The sequence below is a fragment of the Mirounga angustirostris genome, unplaced genomic scaffold, assembly GCF_029215605.1.
Source record: "Mirounga angustirostris isolate CCGP_5_RB_7025 unplaced genomic scaffold, mMirAng1.0.hap1 SCAF_13, whole genome shotgun sequence".
In the NCBI taxonomy this organism is placed as follows: domain Eukaryota; kingdom Metazoa; phylum Chordata; class Mammalia; order Carnivora; family Phocidae; genus Mirounga; species Mirounga angustirostris.
In genome coordinates this window covers 15377567-15396317 of record NW_026991721.1, presented here as the reverse complement: position 1 = coordinate 15396317, position 18751 = coordinate 15377567, and the positions used below count along the sequence as shown (strand labels likewise).

Below are 18751 nucleotides of genomic sequence, written 5' to 3'. Positions count from 1 at the left end.
GTTGTGTGTTCTTGCTCTCTCAAATAAACCAATAAAATCTTTAAAAAATAATAGTAATAAAATTAAAAAAATAAAATCTGTGTTGCCATAGAAAGAAATTAAAAATAAATAAATAAAAGAGATCCATAGCGAGACACTTTGTAGTCACACTGTTGAAAGCCAAAGGCAAAGGGAGAATCTTGAAAGCAGCAACACATAAGTGATGCATCACATACAAGAGGTCCTCAATATGGTTAGCAGCCAACTTCTCCCCAGAAACCAGAGACCAAAGGTAGTGGGATTACATATTTAAAGTGCTGAAAGAAGGGGTGCCTGGGGGCTCAGTCATTAAGTGTCTGCCTTCGGCTCAGGTCATGATCCCAGGGTCCTGGGATTGAGCCCCGCATCGGGTTCCCTGCTCTGCGGGAAGCCTGCTTCTCCCTCTCCCGCTCCCCCTGCTTGTGTTCCCTCTCTCGCTGTGTCTCTCTATGTCAAATAAATAAAATCTTTAAAAAAAAATAAAATGAAAAAATAAAGTGCTGATAAAAAAATCACTATCAACCAAGAATGCTATATCCTGCAAAAAGTTAAGGAAGTTCAATGCTAGTAGATCTGACTTAAAGAAATGCTGAAGGGAGTTCTTCAGGCTGAAATAAAAAGACACTAGACAGTAACTTAAAGCCATACAAAGAAATAAGAACTATGGTAAAGGAAACTACACAGGTAAAAACAGAACCCAATATTATTGTATCTTTGATCTGTAACTTCTCTTTTTGTTTCCTATGGGATTTAAAAAAGAAATGCATAAAACAATAATTATAAATCTATATTAATGGGCATATGATGTATAGAGATATAATTTGTTACAATAACAACATACATGGGGGGGCAGAGCTGTATAGGAACAGGGTTTTTGTATACGATTAAAGCTGAGCTGGTAGGGGCACCTGCATGGCTCAGTCGTTAAGCGTCTGCCTTTGGCTCAGGTCAGGATCCCAGGGTCCTGGGATCGAGCCCTCCATCGGGCTCCCTGCTTCGTGGGAAGCCTGCTTCTCCCTCTCCCACTCCCCCTGCTGTGTTCCTTCTCTCACTGTGTCTCTCTCTATCAAATAAATAAATAAAATCTTCAAAAAAAAAAAAGCTGAGCTGGTATCATTTCAATTGTTAAAAATTTATGAATGTTAACTATAATCCCCATGGTAATAACTAAGAAAATAACTAAAATATATACAGAAAAGGAAATGAGGGCATCAAAAGTGTGCACTAAAAAGAAAAACCAAACACAAAAAAGGCAGTATTGGAGGAACTACGGAACAAAGAAGACATAAGACATGTAGAAAATAAACAGCAAAATGGCGTAAGTCCTTTCTTATCAGCAATCACTTTAAATGTAACTGGGTTAAACCCACCAATTAAAAGACAGAGAGTGACAGAATGGATAAAAAAAAAAATGATCTGAAATATGTGCTGTCTATAATAGACTCATCTTAGAGCCAAAGTTACAAAAAGGTTGAAAGTCAAAGAATGAAAAAAGATATTCCATGCAAACAATAACCAAAACAGTATAGGGATGGCTACGCTAGTATCAGACGAAATTCACTTTGAGCCAAAAATTGTTACAGGAGACAAGGAAGGTCATTATATATTGATAAAAGTGGTCAATTCATGAAGAAGATGTGACAATTTTAAATATATATGCACCAAACAACAGATTCTCATATATATGAAGCAAATATTGACAGAAATGAAGAAATAAAAGTTCTATAATAATAATTGGAGACTTTAATACTTTGCTTTAAAGAATGGAAAGAACGTGTAGATAAAAGATCAGTAAGGAGGGGCGCCTGGGTGTCTCAGTCAGTTAAGCATCTGACTTCAGCTCAGGTCATGATCTCAGGGTCCTGAGACTGAGCCCTGCACTGGGCTCCCCACTCAGCAGGGAGTCTGCTTCTCCCTCTCTCTCTGCCCCTCCTGCTCTCTCTCAAATAAATAAACAAAATCTTTATAAAGATCAGTAAGGAAACAGAGGACCTGAACAACACTAAACCAACTAACTCTAACAGACATATAAAGAACAGTTCACTCAGCAACAATAGAATACACATTCTCAAGTATACATGAAACATTCTCTAGGACAGACCATGTTTTAGACCACAAAACAAATCCTAATAAATTTTAAAAGACTTAAGTAACACAAAATATCTTCTCTGACTACAATGTAAAGAAGCTAGAAATCAATGGTAAAGGAAAACTGGAAAACTTTAAAATATGTGGAACCTAAACACCACACTTTTTTTTTTTTTAAAGACTTTATCTATTTTTTGACAGAGAGAGAGACAGCGAGAGAGGGAACACAAGCAGGGGGAGTGGGAGAGGGAGAAGCAGGCTTTCTGCCGAGCAGGGAGTCCAATGTGGGGCTCGATCCCAGGACCCTGGGATCATGACCTGAGCCGAAGGCAGACGCTTAACGACTGAGCCACCCAGGCGCCCCTAAACAACACACTCTTAAACAACCAATGGGTCAAAGAAGAAACAGCCAGAGAAATTGGAAAATACCTTGAGAAGAATAAAAGTGAAAACTCAATATACCAAAACTGATGTGATGCAGTGAAAGTAGTGCTCAGGAGGAAATTTACAGCTCTAACAGTTTACATTAAAAAATAAGAAAGATCTCAAGCCAATAACCTCACTTTAAACCTTAAAGAACTAGAAAAACCTTTAAGGAACTAGAAAAAGAAGAACTAAACCCAAAGCTAGCAGAAGGAAGAAAATAATAAATGTTACAGTAGAAATAAATGAAATGGAGAACACAAAAACAATAGAATCAATGAAACCAAAAGTTGATTCTTTCAAAAGATCAACAAAACTGAGAAACCTTTAGCTGGACAGACTAAGAAAAAAAAAAGGAGAAGACACAAATCACAAAAATCGTAAGTAGAAGTGGGGACATTACTACCAATCTTATAGAAATAAAAAGGACTAGGAAAGAGTACACTGAAGAACTACCAACAAATTAAATAATATAGGTGTAATGGGCAAATTCCTATGAACACACAAATTACCAAAACTGACTCAAGAAGAAATGGAGAATCTTAACAGACCTGTAACAGCTAAAGAAATTGAAACAGTAATTAAAATCCTCCCCAAAAAGTCCAGAACCAGACAGCTTCACTGGTGAATCCTACCAAACATTTAAAGGATTAACACTTTCTAACTTGTTCTATACAGCCTTGTTCTATAACTTGTTCTATACAAGTATTACCTTGATACCAAAGCAAAAGACACCCCCAAAATAGAAAATACAGACCAATGTCCCTTATGAATATAGAGGAAAATTCTTTTTTTTTTTTTTTTTAAAGATTTTATTTATTTACCTGACAGAGAAAGACACAGCGAGAGAGGGAACACAAACGGGGAGTGGGAGAGGGAGAAGCAGACTCCCCGCCGAGCAGGGAGCCCGATGCGGGACTCGATCCAGGGACTCCAGGATCATGACCTGAGCCGAAGGCAGTCGTCTAACCAACTGAGCCACCCAGGCGCCCTAGAGAAAAATTCTTAATAAAATACTAGCAAACTGAATCTCACGGCATATTAAAAGGATGATACAGTGGCAGCTGGGTGGCTCAGTCAGTTGAGCACCCAATTCTTGGTTTCTGTTCTAGTCATGACCTCGGGATCGTGAGATTGAGCCCCATGTCGGGCTCTGCAATCAATGTGGAGTCTGCTTGGGATTCTTTCCCTCTTCCTCTCCCTCTCCTTCTGCCCCTCCCCCTGCCCCTCTCCCCTGCGCTTGCACGCTCTCTACTAAGTAAATAAATTCTTAAAAAAATAAAATAAAAGGATGTACACCATGACAAAGAAGAACTTATCCCAGGAATGAAAGGAGTGTAATATACCACATTAATAAATGAGGGCAACCCCCAACACACGACCATCTCAATTAATGCAGAAAAAGCAACTGAACACTCATTCATGATAAAACACTCAGAAAGCTAGGAATAGAAGGAAACTTCCTCAGCTTTATAAAGGGCATGAATGAGAAACCACAGCTAACATCATACTCAATGGCAAAAGACTGAAAGCTTTTCCTCTGAGATTGGAAACAAGAGAAGTATGTCCACTTCCATCAGTGCTATTCAACATTGTGGTGGAAGTTCTAGTCAGAGCAATTAGGCAAGAAAAGACGTAAGAGGCATCCAAATTGGAAAGGACAATCTAAACCTATCTCTATTTGCATAGGATGTGATCTTACATATAGAAATCCCAAAGAATCCACAAACAATTACTAGAGCTAATAAGAAACTCAGCAAAGTTGCAAGGTACAAGATGAACACAAAAATCAGCTGTATTGCTATCAACAGTAATGAACAATTGTAATAGGAAATTAAGAAAACAATGACATTTATAATAGCACCCCAAAGAATAAAATACCTAGGAATAAATTTAACTATGGAGATAAAAGACTTGTGCACTGCAAACCATAAACCACTGCTGAAAGAAATAAAGAAAACCTAAATAAATGGAAAGAAATCCATGATCAAGAACTGGAAGACTTAATATTGTTAACAATGCTATGCAAAGCAACCTACAGATTCAATATCTTTAATTTCTATTAAAATTCCAACAGCCTTTTCTTGGCAGAAGAATTGAAAAAACCAATTCTCAAATTCATGTAGGAATTGCAAGGAACCATGAATAGCCAAAACAATATTGAAAAAGAAAAACGTTGGAGGACTCACACGTCCCAGTTTCAAAACTTACTACAAAATCACAGTAATTAGGAGAGTCTGGTTGGTCCTGGCATAAAGATAGATCTACAGACCAAAAGAACAGGATTGAGAGTCCAGAAATAAATCCATACATCAATGGCCAACTGGTTTTCAATAACAGTGCCATGAGCATTCAAATGGGGAAAGTCTCTTCAACAAAACGGTGCCAGAAGAAATGGATATCCACATGCAAAAGAATGAAACTGGGCCCTTATCTCACATTCTGTACAAAAATTAAGTCAAAATGAACTACTAACCTAAATATAAAAGCTAAAGCCATACAACTCCTTAGAAGAAAAATTAAGAGTAAATCTTCATTTTTCTTAGATGTGACCACAGATTCCTAGATGTGACATAAAAACCACAAGCAACAAAAGAAAAAAGATAAATTGGACTTCATCAAAATTAAATAGTTTTGGGGGCGGCTGGGTGGCTCAGTCGTTGGGCGTCTGCCTTCGGCTCAGGTCATGATCTCGGGGTCCTGGGATCGGGCCCCGCATCGGGCTCCCTGCTTGGCAGGAAGCCTGCTTCTCCCTCTCCTACTCCCCCTGCTTGTGTTCCCTCTCTCGCTGTGTCTCTATCAAAAAATTAAAAAAAATAAATAAAATCTTAAAAAAAAAAATTAAATAGTTTTGTGTATCAAAGGACACTACCCATATAATGAGGAAAGTACAGGCTTCCAGAAAAAAAAAAAGTGAAAAGACAACCTACAGAATGGGAGGAAAAAAATACCGGCAAATCTGATAAGAGTCTAGTATTCAGATTATACAAAGAACCCTTACAACTGAACAACAAAAAGACAAACAACCTAACACAGAAATTGGCAAAGAACTTGGATGTTTCTCTAAAGAAAATATACAAATGGCCAACAAGCACAAGATGTCCAACAATTTTAATAATTAATGAAATGCGAATCAAAACCACAATGCAATACCACTTCATACCCACTAGGATGGCTATAATTTTTTTTTAAGATTTTATTTATTTGACAGAGAGAGACACAGTGAGAGAGGGAACACAAGCAGGGGGAGTGGGACAGAGAGAGAAGCAGGCTTCCCGTGGAGCAGGGAGCCCGACGCAGGGCTCGATCCCAGGACCCTGGGATCATGACCTGAACTGAAGGCAGATGCTTAACGACTGAGCCACCCAGGTGCCCTGGATAGCTATAATTTTTAAAAAGAAAATAATAATAAGTATTACCAAGGATGCAGAGAAAATGGCATGCTCATACATTGCTGGTGGGAATGGAAAAGGATTCAGCTGCTCTGGAAACAGTTTGGCAGTTCCTTAAAAAGTTAAACATGGAACTGTTAACATGATCCAGCAATTCCACTTAGGTATAGACCCCCAGGGACTAGAAAACAGATATTCAAACAAATATTTGTACTTGAATATTCATAGCAGCATTATTCCCAATAGCCAAAAGGTAAAAATAGCCCAAATGTCCATCAGTGGATGAATGGATAAACAAGTTGTGGTATATATACAGTGGACTATTATTCAGCCATTAAAAAGAACTGAAGTACTGATACATGTTAGGATGTGGATGAATCTGGAAAATACCATGCTAATTAAAAGAAGCCAGACACAAAAGGCAACACATTATATGATTCCATCTATATGAAATATCCAGAATAGGTAAATCTATAGATACAAAAAGTAGATTTGTGGCTGCCAAAGGCAGGGAGAAGAGCAAATGGAGTAATTACTTAAGAGATACTGGGTTTTATTTTGGAGTAATGAAAATGTTTTGGAACTAGACAGAGGTGGTGGTTGCACAACATTGTAAATGTACTAAATGCCAGTGAATTCTTCATTTCAACATGGTTAATTTTATGTGGTATGAATTTCACCCAAGTGAAAAAAAAAAGGGAAACAAACAAACAAAAACAAGTAAGCTTTTAGCTTGGTTTGGTCTTTGTCAGACATTCTAAACCATTTATCCAGAGGTGAAGCTGCCCTGCAATTGCTATTTTTTGCCTACATGGTGTTTAAACAGTTATTAGTATTTTTAAAACTAGGTGATTTCTCAAAATCTCTGGATTTTTGGCCTTTCTTAAAGGAAAAGTTTCCATATGATAAAAAAAATTGGTTATCGTCAAGAAGTAGTTGCTTCCTTGAGATGGCATATATTACTTTCTGGCTTACCACAGTCTCTTCCACCTTCTTTGGTCTTGTTGACACCAAGGCCAAATTGTCAATTTTATCATGCTTGTCTTACTATTTCAAAGAGAAATTAAGAATAAAAGTGGGATATCTCTTTACTTGGGCTCCCACTGAAAATTGAAAAATAAAAGTCTACATGTTACTTCCAGCCTGCTTTACTCAGGTCTGCTGCATTTATGAGCTGTCTGGTTAGAAAGCCGGGTGCTTGATGCATAAGGATCCTCTGTTCAAGAAGGCCAAGGCAGCAGGAAGCCCCTCATTCCCACCATCTGGCCAGCCTCTCTGAATCATGGTCAGCCATCCAGAAGCAGAAGATTCAGGATCACCAGAGACTATTTTCAGATGAATGAGAACTCAAGCCTGAGCAATTAGAAATAGGTCAATGACTTTTTAAAGCAACTTTCTTGAAAGAGGATGCTTTTCTTCGCAAAATTCTTCTTTCTCATCATTGGTCTTTCTTTAAATAGAATATGGTTAACTGCCTATAAATTCTTTTTCTTGTTTTTAGAAGTCTTCTGTCACAGAACCCTTAAGTATTTTTGGAGGTTACTTGTATTTCTCTAGCTTTGTGTTTTTAAGAGAAAATCTGACTTTAGAAATATACATGAGAGACTTCATATTTGGGCTAAAACGGCTGTATTCTCTAGAGTTAAAAAAAAATGCTTTTTAGAAATTTTAATTTTTTTCATTTGGTTCTTCATTATCTGTAATAACCAGGGGAAATCTGTCAAATGAAATTCCTTTCCCCGTTTTGTTTAGTCTTCCTGACTTTCACAGTCATATCCTCATCTGGATTCTTATTGGGCCCTTACTAATATGCCATTTTCTGTGTATTATATATGTCTGTGCTTCCGGAGAGCAGCAGAACCCATCTGTGAATTTCAGCTCAGAGCCAGCAGGGGGAGCTCACTCCCACAGGAATCTGAATCCACCTGGAAGGGGATGGTGGGGAAAGCAACCCAACTTTCTTCAGTAAGATTAGCCCTTTTGCACTGTGGATAAATGATCACATGATAAGCAACAGGTTACTGACAATGGTGCTGAGATAAAGCATTCTCAGAGCCAGCCCAGCCTCAACGGCAAGGCTACTATTGCCCGAAGCAGATGCATACTCTGCCTGTACCTGTTTTTCAAGGCTTGGCTTGCTAAGCTGTACAGTCTGAGGTCCAGCGAGTCTGGTCCCTGGAGTAGCTATCACAATGCTGGTGAGCTGGGCCATGGGGAACGTTTTGGCTATGGTTGCAGTCTGCCCATTGACGACACGGACGGGGTGGATGGAATTCTGGGAGGTAGGGAGGGTCGTGGGGGTGAACTTGGTCAGCATGACGGGCCTCTGGATAAGTTGAGGAGCTGCAAGCATGGGAGGAGGTGCTGGGGCAATAGGAATGTTATTCTGGGCCACAGGCTTGGGTCGAACCTATGGGGAAAGAGAGGATAATTATATTACTTAAAGAAACTTCTCAAGTCTTGTAAGTCTAAGACATTGCCAGGTTTTTCACACTTTGTATGTGAAATGGTATTTAGTACCAATATTTATTAATATTCATTTTGGTGTTATTAATTCTATGGTTGTCAGGATATATAATCTTATAAAAGACTCATCAGCTCTTAAGAGGGTCCAAATGTTACCCTCCAAAGTGGTTCTTCTGAATCCAAACCTTAGCTCCCTCTCCCATACCATGCTGCCTCTTCGGGCTGAGGTCAAATGCCTAATCCAGAGGCTGGTCTCACCCAGGAATTGTGCCCAGTATGGTAATAATGCTGCCGCTGGTCTTAATTCACATTCTAAATTTCTTCACGTCCGTGGCTTCGATTCAGGGTGACTCCTTGCTCTCTAACTCCCCGTTCTTGGCTGCTCCTCTAAGTCACCTTTGTGGGCTTCCTCTTCCTCTGCCCAATCCTAAATGGAGTTTGTCCTGGAACCTCTTTTCTTACCAAGCTCCTCACTCTTCCTGGGAGTTCTCACCCATCCCATGGATTCAATTACCATCTATGTACTGAAGACGTCCATACTTGGTATCTCAGGACCAGACATTTCTTGAACTTCAGAACCATATACTCAACTGCCTGTCATATATCTCTACTTGGAAGTCTCCCAAGAAATTAAAATTCAACATGTCTAGGGGCTCCTGGCTGGCTCAGTCAGTGGAATGTGCGACTCTTGATCTTGGCGTTGTGAGTTTGAGCCCCATGTTGGGTGTAGAGATTACTTAAAAATAAAATCTTTAAAAACAACAACAATAAAAAATCAACATGTCTAAAACTCACCTATTTCTTCCTCCAACTCTCTCCTTCCTCCTATTATCATCCCCTCAGGAAATGGTCTTTTCCTGCTAAATAAACTTCAGAACCATTCTTGATGTTTCCTACTGTACCTCTACTTCCTAAATCCTCAAATATGGCTACTTTCTATCCTCATCCTGCCATCGCTCTACCTGTTTGGCTTACTGGAACAGTGATAAAAAATTATGATTAAAAACATGGGGTCAGCCGTGCCTAGGTTCAAATCCTGGTTCCTACCCCTTACTAGCTGGCTAACCTCAGGTAACATACTTGATTTAAGCCAGCATTTTTCAAACTTTCTGTACAGTGACCCTGTGGGCAAAATCTTTTCCCCTTATGCATGAAAGTTTGACCTGCAGTTAACTCTCCAGCTCTGTTCCCCTGGAAACCTGATTAAGGGTAAGAATGTCAACTATGTTACCAGGCAACATTGCTTATGGTAAAAATGATCCCTTACGGCTAAGTTGAATCTGAATGGGGAGAATTATAAATACTTGATGGGACACCATGCTTTGGGCTTCATGAAGTGGGGCTGACTTCTGTAACTGGGCATGTCCAGTGTGGGGACCTTGAAAGCCATGGCTATGGAACTGTTACAGGATACACTGGTTCCTGTGTGGCGTAAGGCTTCTGTGCCAGGATGGCTCTCCCACCGTTTCCCTGCACCTGAGCTATCACTGAACAGCTGTGGAGACTGCCCTACAGGCTGACAGAAAATGTCTGACGCTGTCTTGCTGGTAAGCTCTGGTTTCTGTCTTGTGTTGAAGTGTGGGCCTTGACAGTCCCATGAGTCTGAATATTTAGCTGAACTTAAGATGACCCTGTGTTGGCTGCTGCAGACACACAGTAGGGAATACATTTCTTACTGTAACCAGTACATGCATATAGACATGGACCTAAATCTCTGTAAGACAAAAGCTTCATGAGACATTACATATGTGCAATGTACTCTAATGTTTCATATTCTGTTTTGTTCATTTTATTTAAAAACTCTGGTCACAATCCACTAAATTGATTTCACACAACCTACTCATGGGTCATGACCCAAACAGCGACTAAGCCCTAGGTTCCGGAACCTACCTAAAAAAAAAATAATAACTACTTTCACAGGGCTGTTGTGGGGATTAAAATAGATAACCCACAGAAGGTGCCTAGCAGAGTAAACGGCACAGAGCAGGAGTCTTCAAACATTAGCTATTATTGTTGATGATGTCCTAACTATTCTTCTTGCCCACAGTCTTGATCATCTCCAATCTATTCTCCACACAATGACAAGAGGGAATTTTCTAAAACAAAAATCTGATCATTTCAAGTATTTGTTTGGAAATGTTTTCATGGATCCCCGTTGTTCCTGGAATAAGGCCCAAATTCCCACATAGTCTAGAAGGCTCCACGGCCTGTGGCACAATGGGCTTCTCCAGCCTCACCTCTTACCCTAGCCTGAGTCAGTTACATGGCCCAGTATGATCAGCTACGCCAAATTGCCTTGTGGTTCCTTAGGCTTACATGCATCTCTCCATACTGGATTTGCATATGGGCTCTACCCTCTGCCAGGGACATTTTTATTCTTCCCCCAAAACTTTGTCAGGCTAACTTTACTAGGATTTTAGGTCTCAGACTGAATGTCAACTCTTCTAGGAAACTTTCTAGAATACTCTTAAGAATGAGCTGGGTGTCCCTCCCATGTGTGGTCAGACTACCCGGTACTTCCCATAATGGACACTGTGATTGCCTGTACATAGATCTGAAGCCCTCTGAGGGCAGAGAACTGTCTTGAAAACTGGCTTTTTTGATACCCAAGGTATAAGGATCTACTGCATAAATGATTGAAATCACCTTATCTCATGTTCTCAATGCCCAAACCTAGTGCACAGGCAATTTGGAAATTACCTATGTCCACAAAATTCCTTACTCTTCTCTCTTTGCCTACAACATGGGGCTTCTGATGGGAACTCCTAGCCTTTCTACGAGGCAAGTCAAGTCCCGTCAAAACCCAGACTGGGGCAATCCTGACATCCTGCAATGAGAATGATGAGTTTAGTCCAACTGCTAGAAGAATTCTCCCAGGGCAATATGGGCAAGCAGAGCTGCTTGGGCCTAGATAGAAAGTTCCCTGTGCAGACCCCTAGTCTAAACTTTTATAGGCAAGGCTTTGTGTTTAAAAATTATGCTTAATACCATTACTTCCCAGAGTTAAACTAAATTTCTCTGGTTTCTACTGGTTAGTTTGGCTATTGTTTCCTTCCCTACTCTCTTTGGCACACAGGAAAAAAAAAAAAAAAGTAGTGATTGCATTCCTTCCCCACTGGAAGGCAGGTTTGGCTAAACTTCCAGTAAGTTAACATCATGAGGTTTAAAATGGGGCTATCTTAAATTCTCCTTTTCCTCACATGCCCCTGCTACTGCCTTTGGTCATTGCTAAGAAACCCCGGTGATCAAATAAGCTTCTTCCCAGTATAGAAATCAGCATCCAGAACCTTTAGCTAACTAAGTAAGATCTGAGCAAAGCTGAGCTGATAATCACACTTCAGGCTGCTTAAAAAGGGCCCATGAGGACTTCTGTCTCACCTAACCCATCCCTGGGCTTGTCACTGGTTTACTCACCTGCGGAAGGAAGTTTGGACGTGGAGTGAGTCGAGGAGGGGGGATAAACTGTGGTACTTTGATGGGCTGAGGAGGTGTTGCCTGAACCTGCTAAAAAATGGGAAAAATAAATAAACCACAGAGGACAATAACTGTTCAATATCAAAGCTAGGCGTTCTTACAGTATTTTTAGCATCACTATTCTCTGGGTCAGGCAATATTTTCTAAAAGTTTTCACTGTAGAATTAACCATCTGAATTAACACTGCCTGAAAAAACCTTTTCCCACCTGCACGTTTTACCCTACAAAGTGAACCAACCACATTTCTGTGTCCTTACACGCCTAATGTACAACAGAGCAGGCTCGGTAATCTTAGCCAATTTCCTTTGACATTCAAGAACTCTTGCACGTACGTATTTTAAAAGTCAAGAATGGATCCAAAGTAAAATCAAACTTGCTGCCTGGCCAAATGGGCTTTTTCCTAATATAAGCGCTTTATCTAGCAGTGAATCGCTTTATTCCTGTAGAGAATTTTCTAACTCTCAGCGTTTGGCTGAGATAACTGGTCGCTTCTCTCAAGATTCCTGGTCAGTGCTGAAGCTTCACTTTACTGCTATCTCATTTAACTCATCACTGGTCATCATTCAAAAGCCACCAAGAGCGCTTAGCTGCAATTTTAAGAAGGGACTTTAAAACCACAATTTGGTTATATTTCCCCCAAGCTTCAGAGAGCATCAGTTTCTAAATGGTTTTACCCTAGAATCTCATGAAATGAACAGTTTTTGTTCAAGTAATTCTTCAAGGGATCTTTTTTTCTGATAGTCCTTGGGCACAGACACTGTTAATTTGTGAGTTTCTTGAATATTTTTAAAGTGCCTCAGCTTGTTCTAGTACTTCCTGGGTGCAGCCAATTTCAAGGGATAGTGAACTAAAGGAGTCCAGAGGGGAGTTTTCCCCAAATCAGTAATACAGAAGCAGAGAGTGTAAGCACTCAAGTTTCACAGGCAGGTCTGCAAATAGGATGGAGAGAGCTACATAAAACTGTGTGCATGCCACTACGAAGGACATTCCTCCCCAGGTCAAGCCATACTTTGACTGCAGATAATGCACTGAATGGATTCTGGTCCTTGGTGTCAAGGGACACCTCTACAGTTATTTGAGCAGATGGTAGGAATGCCATATTCCCTTGTCAGCCTCAAGGAAAACTTGATATGGCTGAATGATGGAGACTAAGAAATCCAGCAGGAGCATAAAATGGATATACTCTACAAATGCATATCCTGAACCCTCTCATGTGGGCACACATGAGTAGCAGCTGCTGGCTTACCAGAGTGACTGTGTTTTTTGCCACAATTTGGACAGCCTCTGCCCCAGGCCCAGTGACCTTACTAGACGTCTGGAGGTTGACTGGTGTGTTCTGCACATCAGTGCTGAGCACAGCCTTCTGACTGTTGATGGCGGTCACCATAGCAATGGTAGGTCTCTGGCCCACAACAGAGGCAGGCATGGTCGCAGTTGCTGCTTTCAAGACGAGAGGTAGTGTCTTTGTGGTAATCATAGAAGCTGTAGTTACAGTCTTCTAGGAGACATGAGAACAGATATTAGGACACTGAAGTGTGGGCCCACTAAACAGTATGCTACTAATCCCCAGAGGAAAACAAAGCAATGGTTCTGATAATCCAGTTTCTCCACATAACAACATTTCCTTTGTGTACATACAGACACTTCTTACTACAGGGAAAGACAGGCTCTAGTTTGTGCCAGAGTTTTCAAATTCGGCTTCAAGTTCATAGTAATAACTGCGGACAAATATGGGCACAGGATTTTCAACAATGAATGGGGTGGGTTTACAGATACAGAGTATGAGTGTACCTATTTATCTGTTTTTTTATTCTTTGCTTGCTCTCAATTAATTTAAACTCTGTAGAAGTTGCAAATCAATGGAGTATACACCATCTCTGTCTTTAATTGCTACAACCTCATCAATATGAAGAAAGCCATCGTATAATTCTGGTTATCTGCCTCCTGTCACACAAATGCTCAGATGAAAGGACAGTGTCTTTTCATTCTTTTGATTGTCACCCTAGAGAGGAGGAAGGGAAACTCACATGAGGATTAGCACAACTGTTGCCTCAAAGGCAGTAAATCCCAAACTCTAGATAATAAAACCTATTAACCACCTAGTATAGTAAATACCAGCTCTTGATACCAAAGGGCTGTGAGTCACTAACTACAATCTTTTCTCTGGAGAACTGCAGAAGCAATCAAAGATCCAGTGAAACATGACAAAGTGGAAGCAAACACCTGCGTTTCAAAAAGCCTTATAGATCGGGGCGCCTGGGTGGCTTAGTTGGTTAAGCATCCGACTCTTGGTTTCGGCTCGGGTGGTGATGTAGGGGTCGGACACTGAGGCCCATGTCCGGCTCTGTGCTGGACGTGGAGCCTACTAGAGATTCTCTCTCTCCCTCTCCTCCTGCCCCTTCCCCACCACTAAAAAAAAAAAAAGCCTGATAGTTGAGAGGATGAGCATAGGTGACAGGACTTGACTGATCCTCCACAAGTGCTTGTGCTCTGCAGCTGTAGTTTCTAGAGTAGTTAAAGGGGCAGTTACAAAACAAGAAAATGCAAACAACCTTATTACATGGCACACACACCTAATCTAGTGCCAGTACTCACTCAAGATCCTAAAGATCCAAACGTTTCAGGAACATGGAAGTTTATCTGGTCCAACATGCTGGTGCTGGTTTTGATACTACTCCACCTTTTTCTTCTTACTCTATACTGGCACTGTCCAATTTGGTAGCTCCCAGCCACACGCAGCATTTAAATTCAAATTAATTAAAACAAAATAAAATGAAAACATCAGGTCCTCAGTCACACTGTCCACATTTCGAGTGTTCAAAAGCCACTGGTGGCTAGTGGCTACCAAACTGGACAGTGAAGATTTCCGACACTGCAGAAAGTTTGATTGGACAGCATTGCTCCACACCGCTGAAAAGGACCCTGCTCTCCCTGAAACAGATCTGGACAAATCCCCTTGTGCATTTCCATTTCAGTGACTGTGTCAGTGCTTGTGTACTAAGCTGGTTTTTTCCTAGGTGCCTGAAACACAGATAAACACCATCTCATCTTTTAATCTCTTTATTTTCTTTTGATGAAAACAATGAGTGATCTGGCCTCATCTATCCCATCACAGCCTATAAGCAATCCTTATTAATGGTCTTAATTAAAATCACACAAATCTTTGTTTCCTCTCTCTAATCAGCAACACAGCCATGTCTCATTCTCCTCGCTCAGTGCCTCAACTGTGAAATGGGAGTAAAAGGGGAACACTGGTATTTATTCTGGGGGACGGGGAGGCAGGTCATCTACTATCTATCCATGATGAAAGCCAAATAAAAGCTAAATGCTGTTTATCATTAGAAATATTACAGTAGTGTAGGGGCGCCTGGGTGGCTCAGTCGTTAAGCGTCTGCCTTCGGCTCAGGTCATGATCCCGGGGTCCTGGGATCGAGCCCTGCATCGGGCTCCCTGCTCAGCCGGGAGCCTGCTTCTCCCTCTTCCACTCCCCCTGCTTGTGTTTCCTCTCTAGCTGTCTCTCTCTCTGTGTCAAATAAATAAATCTTTAAAAAAAAAAAAAGAAAGAAATATTACAGTAGTGTAGCAGAAAGGACTGACTTTACATCACCAGCTATTTGTAATCAGTGTTTTTAACCCAGTGTGATATTAGCCCTTTCTTTCAGTTTAAGACATTAAAATACAAAGACCTTTTCAAATGGTGAGCAAATCACACCAGATGGCATTCAATCTTGGTGCCAACACAGGTTATGGAAGTAAAAGCTCTAATCAGCAGAACTCACTGACATGGATTTTAAAAACAATTGTGCATGCTGTTACTGCTTTGAAAGAGGTCATGTACTTTGTTTGAAACATCCTTGGTTCAGGTAAATCACTATCAATATTTTGGGTCACCCTAAAGCGATTATTCTAAGAAAAAAGTCAGTGAAACCTCAAACTCACCTGAATTATATACTTACCATTAACTGCAACACTTAAAAAACCCTGAAACCTAACAAGTTTGTTGACATCTCAGGTTAGCATTTTATTCTACTTTATAGATATTTAGTTGTGGCTAATTTCACAACATGTATTCTAGCACCTATATAATTCTCTGTATATATAGGCACAAGGCATAGTACTATATTCACCAATGAAAACTTTTTGAAAAATACATCAAGTAACTACTTATTTACAACAGGTATCGACACTGGTATTGCTTAAATCTTTACCTCTGGTCTGGTGCTTATTCTATTCTAGGAGCTTGGGAATATAAACCAAACTCTTGGGAGTGTTAGAGTTTAGAGACAATCTAGAATTTTGAAATCCAAACCTAATGACAACCTCTGACCTGTATGGCAGGAAGAAGAGAAGACACAGGAGAGGAAGGTATCCAACAACAAAGAAAATTATTTTTCTGGAAGCTACGATTAGTCCCTGGTTGATATTGTCCAATTGTGATTGGCTTCAAGATAAGAGAGCAGTTTCCCCACAGTGTCATGAAGAGGTTCTTTAATTTTGACAAAATTTAAACTGCACCAACTAGAAATTAATGCAGAAATACATGGCAAGAAGCACTAAAAGCAAACTCCTTTTTTTTTTTTTGCCAAGTTATTATTGTTGTTTACCTGCAGAGCATGAGGTGTTGATTTAAAATAGACTCCAATGAACAAATCAGAACTTACAGCGATTATTATTATGGGCTCTAGTGAACTTCCATATCTATTTTAGACTATTTTCATTTAATTTTGAATGGCAGGTAACTGCTGCGCACTCACATGACTACAAATAGAACCACCCCATTCCTCTTTTTGTCCATTAGGGTTTATTTTCTATTTGGTTTTATTAACTGCATGCTTCTTTACATTTGTATTATATCATTAAAAAGGACAGGATTGTGAATATAATTTGAAGGGTATACCTGCATTCAACTCTTCTCGTCTTTCATTTTTTTTCTTGTAAATTGAAAAAATTTCACAATCTACCTACAAGGATGAATTTGAGTTAACTAAGTAAAGGGGACTGGTCCCCCCACTTGCTATGCCTTGGTCCTTGCTAGCCACCTGACTTCGAATAAAACATTTTCTCTTCCAAGCACCTCCTGTTTGCCCGTGCTGATTACTACTTAATAGTTATTCCTTTCCGAACTTAGATATTTAATATATGCCATATACAACTTCCCATTTGTCCCTGACCTCATGGACCTTTAATGACTCCCACTGACTGCCCAAAACTCCAACGGTTCTGCCATGCATTGGAGGGCTTCTACAAGCTAGCTTCTTTCTGCCTCTGGCTTTATCTCCCTCTCCATTATTGCCCAGAATCCACACTACAGCCACATCAGTCTCTCTGCTATTCCTAGGACACGCATTTACTTTTGTGACTCCATACTTTAGTTCACACAGTTCTCTACATCTGTGATGCTCTTCCCCTCTGCTCTATCACTAAAATCTCACTGATCTGTCCACATCCTGCTCAAGTGTCACCTCATTCATGAAGCACCTCTGATCCCTCTAGTTAAAATTACTCTGTCCTCTGGCCTTTTCACAGCTCTTCACTGGTACTTTCATTTTATTTTTCTTTGTTGGCAGTTTACATTTTCCTCTTCTTCTCTAAATTTTTAAATTCTGTCTTATTTGTGAATCTACCTTCTTCACTGCTTAGCACAGTGTTTGCATATAATAGAGACCCAATAAATATTTACAGAATGGATGAAAATGATAATATACCAGATTTGAGGCAGGGACCATAACTACCTCTTTGTATACCAGAATCTAACACACCAAGAACACCCAGTAAATACTGATTGACAGTTTACCGTCAAGACAGAAATAAAAAACTCAGAGGGTCTCTGGCTTTTAAAATTATACATCTGCATTTAACAAAACAGAATAGTATAAAACAAGCTAAGCTAAATCAACTAAATATATCAGGTGGGCTACCAGGTGGAGAGATGCCACACAACACTGTTTTGGGGATAGCCCTTCGCCTCACCATCATTCACCTTCCCAAAGCAGGACAGAACTCAGATTACTAGGGAAGGAAGAGGTATTAAAGTATTATATAAGTATTTCCTCTGATTTGTGGGACACGGAATGTTACTTGAACAGTAAGTTTCCATGGATTAAGAGAGAAAACTCGTACATACCAGGAAACAAGGAATTCTACCACACTCCTTCCCCGTAAACACTTTCTGATCAAACTGTACTTTGCAAAGAGAACCAACGAATCAACTCCAACAATAGTAATCTGATAAGCAATCCTTCAGAAGAAATACAAGTCCTGGTCAGGGGGTTTTAAAAGTCAGTTTGAATGCTTAATTTTCAAAGAGCCTAGGAGTGGAGATTATGATAAAATTTATGCTCCAGCTATCTGACTTACAACAGGAATTACTCTTTTTCCTACTTTGGCATTTTATATAATGTTGGCATTTCTTTTTTTGGTATTGTATGGCAGTACAGAAGAGCACTGAATGGACAGACTTTTTCACCAGAACATCTGGGTTCAAATTTCGGTTCTACCACACATACTACCCATACAATTTTCGATAATTACTTAATCTCGCTGTGCCTTAGTTTTCTTTTCTAAAAAACAGAATAATAATAATAATAATAATAATAATAATAATAATATCACCTTCCTTGTTAGCGTTGGGATAAGGGCTGTGTATATTATATGTAAAGCGCTCAGGAGAATAACAGTATACAGTAACTGTGACTAAATGTCAACTATCTTTAGTAACCTTTAGTATTTTTACAAGTAATGTATTCTTCACTTGAAAAATGTTCTATATGAACCAGCCCAATGTCCATAAAGAGTGAATAACCAAGTAAACTATAATCTTTTTCTCTATGTATATAGTGAAGACCTGGTATTGGTGCATAAAGGATGCCCATGCTTGAGTTTCAGAAGAT

General features: G+C 39.8%; 1 protein-coding gene across 22 annotated transcripts in view; it reads right to left on the bottom strand.

Moving 5' to 3' along the window:
• Window positions 1–18751, bottom strand: part of PHF21A (PHD finger protein 21A) — a 285197-nt gene that overhangs the window by 31051 nt on the left and 235395 nt on the right. For 14 of the 22 annotated variants that reach the window (XM_064576561.1, XM_054511958.2, XM_064576566.1 and 11 more), the window contains 3 exons: window positions 13108–13359; window positions 11802–11891; window positions 8038–8331 (listed from right to left, as the gene is read on the bottom strand). In XM_064576561.1, the coding sequence (XP_064432631.1) occupies window positions 8038–8331; window positions 11802–11891; window positions 13108–13359 (636 nt within the window). The remainder of the gene's footprint in view (window positions 1–8037; window positions 8332–11801; window positions 11892–13107; window positions 13360–18751) is intronic. The other 8 variants (XM_064576563.1, XM_064576569.1, XM_064576565.1 and 5 more) reach the window with 4 other exon arrangements.